Source organism: Empidonax traillii, unplaced genomic scaffold, assembly GCF_003031625.1.
Source record: "Empidonax traillii isolate 1590-97213 ecotype Southwest subspecies unplaced genomic scaffold, ASM303162v1 scaffold1:size7828297, whole genome shotgun sequence".
NCBI classification, from domain to species: Eukaryota; Metazoa; Chordata; class Aves; order Passeriformes; family Tyrannidae; genus Empidonax; species Empidonax traillii.
In genome coordinates this window covers 6,173,348-6,184,183 of record NW_020955194.1, presented here as the reverse complement: position 1 = coordinate 6,184,183, position 10,836 = coordinate 6,173,348, and the positions used below count along the sequence as shown (strand labels likewise).

Here is a 10,836-nt window from a genome sequence, read left to right as displayed (position 1 = left end):
TTTCATGAAACAGGAGACTAGAATATCTTCTTGACCTGTGTTACTGTTATTACTCAATATCACGACCTTCGTGGGATTGTCAAATGACAAAACACAGATCTGGGGGTGGAGAGAAACTCCAAACTGACAAATGACACCACCAGGCTGTCCTGAATGCCAGTCAGGAGTCCCTTCTGGGAAAAAGTCTAAAGAAGTTCCCTGTAACACATGGACATAAATTCTAACTGCTCTTACGTGTATGGCAAGTTAACTTTTTTCTTATCCTGAAAGGATAACCCAGGTAGAACTAACAGAGACACTGCAAACTTTAAATTTATATGCATGTGCTTTTTAAAAGTTCCTCTTACAAGGAATTTCTTACACTAGACACATTCGTTGATGACTTGTATGCAGTCAGGGGTGATTTTGTCTGCATGACGTATGTTTCCTCAGGTGCTCCTTAAGTTTTTCAAAAAGTGTAGTGTGACTGTCACTCTTCAATTCTTCTTGTATCTGTCTCAGTTTCTCTCAACTTGTGTCAAAATACAACACTGTCTTAAACTTGGCAGTGTGATCGTACTATTACGATGATGAAGTTGCGTGGATTAGAGCAAATCAGATACGTGATCACCGAGTTAAATCAGAACATGAGGGAGAGGGAAAGAAGAGGGCAAAGTGTGCAGAGATCTGCTACAAGCCATGCCAGTCATGCAGATAACAAGTGTATCTGGAGAATTCTGTGCCGGAAAGGGACTGCTGCAGTTAGAAGAGAGACTTCACTCTGAAGTATTTTAAGCCAAAATGTAATGAAGTGTTGTTTGTGCCTAAGTTGTTTCCTTGGCTCTCTTATTGCCTCTCAGTCTTTTACCATTATTTGTTTTGCTTGCCTTTCTCACTTATCTCTCTACGTTTTTTTCTATAATACTTCCAACAATTTTTGCCTTCACCGTGTCACAATCCAAAATCAACTTGTTGTTTACTTTGTGTATCTAGTTTTTTTAAGGTGGAAGACAGATGATTTTGACCAGCTTAAAGAACTCTGGGTGAAAAACTATCTGGTCCTATGGGGCCAAAAAGTAGTGTCAACAGTTCAGAGTCTAAATTTACAATTACTGGTGGCAGATTTACCAGTGGTGTTCCGCAGCAGTCAGCAGTGAGGGCTGATACCCCACAGTATTTTCATCAACAGCTGTGGGGATGGGTTCAAGTGCCCTCTCGTATGGAGGCAACCAGTTGACTGGAATTCCATTTGGAGAAGGAGCCTGGCAGAATCTTCGTAAAGTTCAACAAAGTTTAGCACTTGGCACAGAAGGCTAAGGAGCTCCTTGGTGAAAAAGGACATGGATTCCTGCCGGACAACAAGTTGAATATAAGTGAGCAGTGCATCCTTGTGGTGGTGAAGATTAACCACAGTAAGAAAAGTGCAGAAAGTAATTATTGCCATCTGTGTGGTACCATGCCTGGTGCTGGATCCCCACAGACAACAAGAGGGTTTGAAGAACTGGATTTCATCCAGGCAGAGGGTCACTAACATGATCACTGTGCTGCAGCTTTCTTCACACAAGAGGCTAGGAAAGTGTCTACAGCTCTCTAACTACAGTTTGTAGAGAACGCAGAACCAGTCTTTTCTCAGACATGCGTAGAAAAAGACAGCAGGCAACAAACACAAGTTACAGCAAATTAAGTTTCAAGTAGATGTAAAGAAGACATGTTTCACTATAAGGAGCCAGAAAGTCTGTGGAATTTCCAGCCTTGCAGATACTCAACACCTGACTAGAAAAGGCCCAAACAACCTGGTCTTAAGTTTAGTGAGCAGTGAGTTGATTTAGATGACCTAGATGAGTTAGATTAGTTTCAGAACCAAATTATCCTGTGTAGGGACACAAGTTTTCAGTCTCTTGCGTGAATGAGGAGTCTGCGTGAGCACAGGTGATAAAGAAGCACCAGAACTCAGGTGCATTTCTGTTACTGTCACTGCTTATTTATCTTTACCTCTAACACAAAGCACACATGCAGTTTTAATTTGTGTGGTAGCTTTACCCTCCAGGAACCCTCTTTTGTAACTCTACTTTGATTATCTACGTTTGCAAAATTAACTATGTAACTAAAGCTTGCAACTTTTCTGTTAAGTTGGGTTGAACCTGGATGACAGAGTTACCAGAAAGAGTGTAGTGCTTCAAGTACCAATGCAATTACTGAAGGCTCACTTTTTTAATCATATGAAGCAGGAAAATAAATTGAGTTGGCTAAACAAGTGTACACAGATGACTAAATTCTGGCCAAGATGTTTTGGCAAATGTTTTCATTAAATAACTTGCATTTCTCATGTTCCATTTTACATTATTCACGAATCACATAAAAATCCGCTACAACTTCTTTTGCAAAAATCTAAGGTTCAGGAGATAATAGTGAGCTGAACCGCTGTTTGATCTCTTGAAAGGCACTTGCTGAATAAAGTCCAGGAACAGCAAGAATTGAAATATACAGTGAAGTGCCTGTGCAGTACTAAGTTCTAGGTTTGTCAGGCAGACACAGAATTTTTTTTTCTCATGTCTGCGAAATATTTCTTTCTTCCTTCACTTCATCTCCAGAAGAAACATTCAAATAAAGTTATATCACACTGCAAGCATTCTTTCAATAAACAAAAACTGATTTTAAGTAAGGAAGAGATTAGTACCCACTGAGTTTACTCTTCAGAGGGGAATCCATTTCACCTCTCTACTGAAGTAACATGACCTTTCAGGAAAAAAGCAAAACTTGATCGCATAGCTAGCCAAGAAGGGTTAAAAATATTGTAAATACATTTTTTCCCTAGCTCCTATCACTTAAAATACAGTGCAGTTTTACACTTTAATCCCATAATAATAAGCATGGCCTAGATGGGAGGGGGATGTCTGTTCATCAGGAGTCTTCCAAGAAAGATGATTTCTAGGAGACTCCTTAAACTGTACTTATTCATACCTTCTGACTGTCTGCATTCCTGGTTAAATGCTAAAGAGAGAATTATTGTTTGTCTGTCATCCTTACTCCAGCTGGGTTGATTTCAATGCAGTTGCAGAAAACTCCAGTTCTGAGCTTGTTTGTCTGCAAAGCCATGGCTGTTCCAGCTTAATAGAAACTCCTGAGGATACAGCACAGACTAACAAAAATAGTTTTTCTGCAGGCAGAGTTAGGATACAAAGCTTAAGAGTCATAGAAAGTTACTTCTAAAATCTGTTTTCCCTATTGTCTTTTCAGGTGAGCAGCATCTTGCATCACTTCTGTGAGCCTCATATTTCTTTTCATTCTTTGAAAATTGTTACAATGGGTTGATACTAATTCTTTTCCACTAAGATAATAAAAACTGAATGCAATACAGAATAATACATAATATGAGTAACTGCACCCCTTCATGTGATGTATTATATTAAAGATCCTATAAAGAGCTTGAATTAAGTGATCAGCCCTTGTGCTTGTCTGCTTGCTCACATACAGCATGGCTAAGTAGGTCTTTCTTCTCTCTAGTCTTGAGACTCAAGGCTCAAGCTCTAATTCTTTGCTGGGAGTAGAGGGAGGGTGTTATTTATTCCTTTTCTTTAATCTCTCACAGAAAATTTAGCACATATCTGGTGACTTTCATCTCTTTCAAGACAGCTCTACGTGTCCAAATAGCATAGACAATTCTTTCGTGACTACTGCTGATAAAATAAGAACAAAACCGACTTTTTCCCCCACCCTACAGAAAGCAAGAGATCAGTATCATAAACTTGAACCAGTTCTTAATCAATATGAAAGGAATGAAAGCCTCTACTCCCAAAAAAATACAGAAATACACTTCAAACCTATTCCAAGAGGAATATATTGACCTTATCTGAATTATTCACAGAGTCACAGAATATGCTGAGTTGGAAGGGACAAGGATCATTGAGTCCAACCCTTAGTTCTGCCCAGGACCACCCCCAAGAGTCACACCATGAGCCTGAGAATATTATCCAAATGCTTCTTGAACTCTGTCAGGCTTGGGGAGCCTCTTCCAGTGCCCAACCACCCTCTGGGTGAAGAACCTTTTTCTTGATATCCAACCTAAACCTCCCCTGATACCACTTCAGGCCATTCCCTCGGGTCCTGTCACTGGTCACCACAGAGAAGAGATCAGTGCCTGCCCCTCCTCTTCCCCTCATGAGGAAGTTGTAACTGCAATGAGGTCTCCCCTCAGTCTCCTCCAGGCTGAACTGACCAAGGGACCTCGTCTGCTCCTGGTGCAGCTTCCCCTCAAGGCCCTTCAGCATCTTTGTTGCCCTTCTTTGGACACTCTCTAACAGCTTAATATCTTTCTTACATATGGTGACCAAAGCTGCACATAATATCATATTTACTGTCACTTACTTCTCTTTCTCACCAGTCAGAGAAAAACAGGGATTTCTTTTTTTTACAACAATTGTGGGTTTTGGAGGGAGTGGGCAAGAAAGACTTGCTATAAAATTTGCTATATTTATTCCCTACTTTGTTTATCATCTTGTAAATTTAAATTTAGTGACTCTTATATTTGACACCTTTTCATGTATCAGAATTCTATTTATCAGTGTAGAATTGTTCATAGAATGATTTGGGTCGAAAGGAACCTTAAAGATCACCTAATTCCACCCCACACCATGGGCAGGAACAGCTTTCTACTAGACCAGGTTGCTCAGGGACCCATCCAACCCGGCCTTGAGCATGGATTGTTCCAAGCAAAACCTTTTAATCCCTTATCCTGAGGGAGTGTCTACTGCTTTTGTTGAGAATGTCAGAAGGTTGTGGATTTGTTTATGATGGATTAGGAAAGTGTGTTTACCTAGTTCTTCTCTATGGGCATGAAAAAATCTGTGCATTTATAGTGTTATTCTTTCTGTTGAGAATTTATTGCTGTCACAACTTACTGCTATGTCTGTGTGTCTCACACTCCTGATTCACTCAATGACTTTTTCTAATTGATTCTATGTTTCCTGCTACCTGTAGGAATCCCTTGCAGTGCCTTCTTTTTCAAAGAATACTGAATGATTATTAGTGAATGATTAGTGAATGATGTTTAACATTAGTAGGTCAGATACAGGTTCAGTAGAAAGTCCTCTGTCTTTCTTTATTCTAAAACTTAATCAGTGTGAATATGCTTTTCATAGAAAGGCAGTTTCAAGTAAAAACATCTTACTGTGCACATGCAAAACTTAACCTCTCCTACTAGATATGTTGTGTAGCATTTTAAGACCCGTATCCCCTTTTGCCAGCTCCTTACAAAAGTGTAGTACTGACAGAGCTTTCCCTTTTTTTTGATAGCTTCATGTCAAGCCTGAGCTGGAACATGAAACATAGATAAATAAATATAGCAAAAAAAAAAAAATACAGTGGTACTCTTTTTATGTAGTCTTTCCAACTGGTAGGAGAAAAGAACAATCATGTACCTTTTTAAGACTTCTCTTCTGGGCAGTGGAGAGTGAAAATTAGCTTTCAGCATTTTCCAGAGGTTGTGCTGTTTTCATGATCAGAGGTTTTCAAGACTTGCCTAGGAAAAAAGCCCTTGAGCAACCTGATCTAATCTCATAGCTGATCCTGCTTTGAGCAGGAGGTTGTACTACAGATCTCTTGAGATCCCTTTCGCCCTGAATTATTCTGTGATTCTGCTGTGTAAGTAGAATGTTTCTAAACTTCACAGTTTTACTCTGAAGATACACTTCAATGTTCCAAAGAAACTGAAGAATCCGAACTTCATCTCCTTTTTGTCAGAATTGTTCTAATAGTTTCAGAATAAAGTGTACTGTCTAAATGTAATCAAGAGCTTATGGATTAAAAGCTTTAAGAGAAATTCCTAAAATTTGTGGAATGAGAAGAGAACATTAACAAGGAAGTCCAGAAAATATTAAGTTGTATCCTAGAGGGCGGATGGGTATAACTGAATTTTGTTTCTTTAGCATGTGAGTGGTTTCTAAATCTGCCTCACCTCTGCGTGTCATAAAAATTAGGATGACGTCCTTCTGACGTTCTACTGTTCACCTGAACCTGTTAGAATTTACTTTCCAGGTCCCTGAACATTCTTCAAGCAAAAAGTTCTGCATGGTGCTCGTGAGAAAGAGCCATTTACACAGGAATGTCATTGCCCTCTCAGTTACTCTGGTTTACTCATTGTACAGTTGAGTTGGATGTTTTACCAGGTGTCATCTTAGCTTGGCCACAGCAGATTCCTTTTGGAAATAGGCCACTGATGGTTAATGAAGATTGTTGAGCTTTTCACCTGACCTTCTACTGCAAGGCAGAACCTCTAACTTGTGATTCCTTAACAACATCTGTTAATATTTTTCTCATGATTCTCCACTCTGCTGGTTTTGTTGTAGTATATCCAAATTAAAGTTACTTTTCTGCATGTTCTTCTCTTTTTTAATGTATTCTGTTGCTGCAGTGGCGTTCTTTTCTTATCAGGTTGTTCACGAGCTCTGTACTTGTAGATTTTTTTGAGGCAAACTGGGTTCTGCCTCAGTGCTTTTTCTCTCTTCACAGTTTGATCCCTTCTGTGATTTCTCTCAGATTCTCACTCTTCTTAAAAGTGAGCTAACCCAAAAAACCACGTAGCTCTGACATTAGAGTGTCACAGCAGGAACTAAAGAAATGTTATTACCAGCAACAGGGGGTATTTTACTGGGAGATATTCTAAAATGCATCATTAGTTTAATTTCTACAACCATCACAAGAAAAAATGTGGTTCTTTCCCAATCCATCAAAAAAAATAATTGCCAGACTAACAGCAAAGTTTACCAAAATACTCTTTGCCTATCTTAATTACAAAAATGCATGTTTCTGAACCCAGGTTATATGGATATTGAGGTTGCTGATAGAAAATTACTATCCATTATCGCAGCACTGTGTTTGTTAAAAAAAATAAATGTTAATTGATTGTTGTTTAAACTTCTGTGTTCACAGAAAATTCCATTGTGCAATTTATTTACAGGTTTTTAATGCAAAAACAGCGGAGCTCTTGAGTCACCATCAAGTTGAAATAAGTCAAAAATTCCCTAAAGAAGGGTATGAATTTCTTTTGGTTTTTATTGTGTAGAGCTTATATATTTTTATCATTGAGTGATCAAAACTCAAGTTGATTAAAAATTATTAAGAGCATAGTATCTGCCAAAAAAGACAGTGTTGTAGGAAAAATGGCATAAAAGAACGCACGCTGGGTGTTCAGTTACAAAACATTAAAAATACAAAACATTAAAAAATACTTAGTGTACTCATTACCATATTTAATGTCTAAATTTCAAAGTTTAAAACTAAAATTTATATGAGACTTAGCATCTCATTTAAGGTGGTAAAGCTATTAATTTTTACAGTTTAATCATAGTCTTCAGTTCAATCCATAAAAATATCTTAGTTTCTTCTCTGAGTGTTTTTTTTTTTTTATTTATTTGTTCCTAACTTACCTACCATTTGCTGCCAATGCCCCCCATATGGAATAAAACAAGACAAAATTCTTTGTTTTCTGCAGGTGCTTTTTTGTGAAAATACAGCTTACAGTTTAAAAAGGGATTGAAATTCCTTATGCTTTTCCTAGATATCTAAAACATTTTTTGTAGTTATGATTGTATCAAAATGTTCAGCTTATTTTTCAGAGTAGAGTTTCTCTTTTTTATGTAAGTTTTTGCTAACCGGTGTCTACTGTTTGTTAAAGATGGGTGGAACAAGATCCAAAGGAAATATTAAACTCTGTCTACGAATGTGTGGAGAAGACCTGTGAAAAACTGAAACAACTGAACATAAACATCTCTGACATAAAAGGTACTTAGGGGTAACTGAGGACTTTACCATACTCATGGTTGAACAATTCAGATTCTCTAATTTTTAAGTTAATAAATAGAAAGGTGGCAGCATGTGCAGCCTCAAATAAAATGTTACATTGGAGTTTAAAAGAGATTTTTTGGAGGAATAAGAAGAAAATAAATCTCTTGTGTATATTGGCAATACAGAATCTACAAAGTAGACTTAAACTAACCTTGTGAAACCACAGGCAAGTGATAAATGAAGAAATTCTGAAATTTAATTTAGAACTTATTAGGGAAAGGTACTTTTGTCAGCAGTGTTGCTAGTGCTGTCAGTGTTGTTGCTGTCTCAGTTTGTGACCAAAAAAAAGAGAGATTTAGAGCATATAGGTTAAGAAGCAAAAGTTGAAAGATGAGTTTTTAGAAGAAACATTTCTAGATTACAACATAAAAAAGGTGGAAGCTTTTTATTTCCCATTTACTTTCCTCTTCTCCTTACCTGTCCCTCCCTCCTCTCCACCTCTCCTTTCCCTCCCTCACCCCCACATAAGAGGAAAACAAACCTTCTGAGAAGGATACTTCTTTCTATTTTGTCCTGAAGCCATTGGAGTCACCAATCAGAGAGAAACAACAGTGGTTTGGGACAAGACAACTGGAGAACCTCTGTATAATGCTATTGGTAACTACTATCCTTTCTGAATATGTAATATCATAATACAAGCATGTTGTGGAAAAAATGCTTTCCCAGTTTCCTGTGCAGATCTCGTGGCCTAGTCTACTAATTTCTTTGGTTTTTTGGAGATCTGTGTCCTAAGATCTGTGTTTGTATACATACCAGTGCAGTTAAAAAACCCTATTCCATAAAAATTCTAAATTAATAAATATCTTTATGGGTTTTCAAAAAACCCCCAATGTTCCTGAGGGTCTCCTTGGTTCCTTGCATGTAATGAAGTTCTGACTTGTACCCAGTCACTTCCTTTGAAATTTTCAGAATGCTATTGATTTAACTTTAAAGGAGAATCATGGTAAGTGGGTTTAAAGATCGGATTTTGCCAGCTTAAAAATAGTAATTGTCTAGAATTGCTCTTTTAGGCCATGTCAAGTGCCAGATAGAGTTTAGAGTGGTATCACTGAAAAAACAGAACTCTTCTATATTCAAATATGTATAGTTAACAACTTTATCTTAAGACCAGCTATACCTTAATAACTGACATGGTCCTTTAGTTCAAAGTTTATATAGGAATAGTAAATAATCAACCTGCTATTTGTTTTTTTACCTCTTAGTTTAATCACAGTCATCTGTTGCAAAGTAGTGTTAGTCATTTGCTTATACTCTGATCAAGTATTGTCCTATTATGTGGAAAATTCTGTTTGATTTCTCAAATCATTTGTTATTCTGAATCAAACGAGTTCACCTAACCATTTTTAATTTTTACAACAGTGCATTTAAAATTCACTGGCAATATAATATTCTTTAAACTACATGAAAAGATAAAAATAGATAGGAATTTACTGGCAAGAGCTGTAATTCTGTAGAAGGAGCCTGTACATGTCACTTTTTGTATATTAAATCTGTTGATCAATTAATTTTATTCATGTTTTTAGTGTGGCTTGACCTGAGAACCCAGTCAACAGTTGACCGTCTTCTTAAAAGAATTCCAGGAAAAAACAAATCCTTTTCTAAGGTAAGATATTCCAGAACATTTAGCTACTACAATATATGATGTTTTGGATATATAGATTTAAAATTCCCCACAACAAAGTAAGTCAGTTGTAGTTTCTCGTCCCTTCTTAGCTTGCCAAAGTAATAAAAAATGTGCATAATACATTGATCTCAGACTAGAAAATGTTTCAGTTCCTCAAAATAAGTAATTAACACTCCTTACATATCTCACTAGAGAAGTTAAAGAAGTAATAGTGAAACTTAATCATGTGCTATCTAACCAATGATAAACATCACACAGAAAAATTAAGATCATGTATAAAAAAACTGTTTGGGAAATAATGTATTGATGTGAAATTAATTATCTATTCTCATCTTATGCATTAATATTGAAATTAATTGCAGCCAATCTGATAACTAGGAAGATAGTTCACAAAGAGCAAATTAATTTTTATATATATGAGTATATGTATAACAATTTGCAAAAAATGCTTAAAAAGGTGTCACAATTCTTTGATTAATATTATCCTTGACTGATTGTATAAATATTATGTATTTTTTATATTCTAAGTTTCTTGTAGGCAGGAAATGGATGTCAAAAAGCATATAAATTTTCTTCATTTTGAAGTTCTAGTGGAATACAGATTTCATCTTTCCCATGTCGTGCCGCTCATTTTTGTTGTTGTGACTTGTTGTCAAGTCATATGGAGATGTCTTAGATAAGATAGGACTTCTGCAAACAACTTTTTCCACGTAAATGATCTTTGAACTGCATTTAGATCAGCTTTGATCTTTGTCCATTAATGCACTGGTTATTTGGTTTCGTTGTTCTCAGAACTTGTGTGTTGTATGTCTAGTACTTATCTAAATAACAGTTTGTGTTATTTCTCTTGAGTTTTGCATCTTTGCTTTTTCACCTACTATCACCATTTTTAAATATAACTACAGTATTTATGGAAAAGATACTTTCATGACATTAAAATTATTTTTTTTAAATTTACAGTTTAAGACTGGCCTTCCACTTAGCACTTATTTTAGTGCAGTGAAACTTCGATGGCTTTTGGATAATGTGGAAGAGATTAGGAAAGCAGTTGATGATGGAAGAGCTATGTTTGGGACTATTGATTCATGGCTTATATGGGTATGTATTTGTGAGTTTATTATCACTCTTGTAAAACTAAGTTCTATATCATGCAAATTCCAGTGCAAAGTATTGTGATACAGTACTGTGACAAAGTACAGTGATACACTGGGATCACACAATGATGTTAATTCAACCCACCGAAGAAATTCTATTAAAGTTCCTTGCAAGATGAACTTTTACTGTCCCTGTACCACTATATTTTTTATAGCAACCATTATAGGTTGCTGTAAAATTTTACTCATGCTTTCAGAAGAATCTTGGGCTCTCGGAAGTTGTATCAGGTCTGCCTC

At 36.5% G+C, this 10,836-nt stretch overlaps 1 protein-coding gene and 1 long non-coding RNA gene across 4 annotated transcripts in view; one reads left to right on the top strand and one right to left on the bottom strand.

Annotated features, from left to right (window-relative positions):
* The window catches only part of LOC114060457, a 19,492-nt gene extending 15,137 nt beyond the window's left edge, over window positions 1–4,355 (bottom strand). The window contains exon 1 of the long non-coding RNA XR_003571894.1: window positions 4,341–4,355. This is a non-coding gene — a long non-coding RNA (uncharacterized LOC114060457). The remainder of the gene's footprint in view (window positions 1–4,340) is intronic.
* The window catches only part of GK (glycerol kinase), a 33,055-nt gene that overhangs the window by 1,301 nt on the left and 20,918 nt on the right, over window positions 1–10,836 (top strand). For all 3 annotated transcript variants that reach the window (XM_027889726.1, XM_027889813.1, XM_027889897.1), the window contains exons 2-6: window positions 6,935–7,008; window positions 7,652–7,758; window positions 8,341–8,418; window positions 9,345–9,424; window positions 10,406–10,543. In XM_027889726.1, the coding sequence (XP_027745527.1) occupies window positions 6,935–7,008; window positions 7,652–7,758; window positions 8,341–8,418; window positions 9,345–9,424; window positions 10,406–10,543 (477 nt within the window). The remainder of the gene's footprint in view (window positions 1–6,934; window positions 7,009–7,651; window positions 7,759–8,340; window positions 8,419–9,344; window positions 9,425–10,405; window positions 10,544–10,836) is intronic.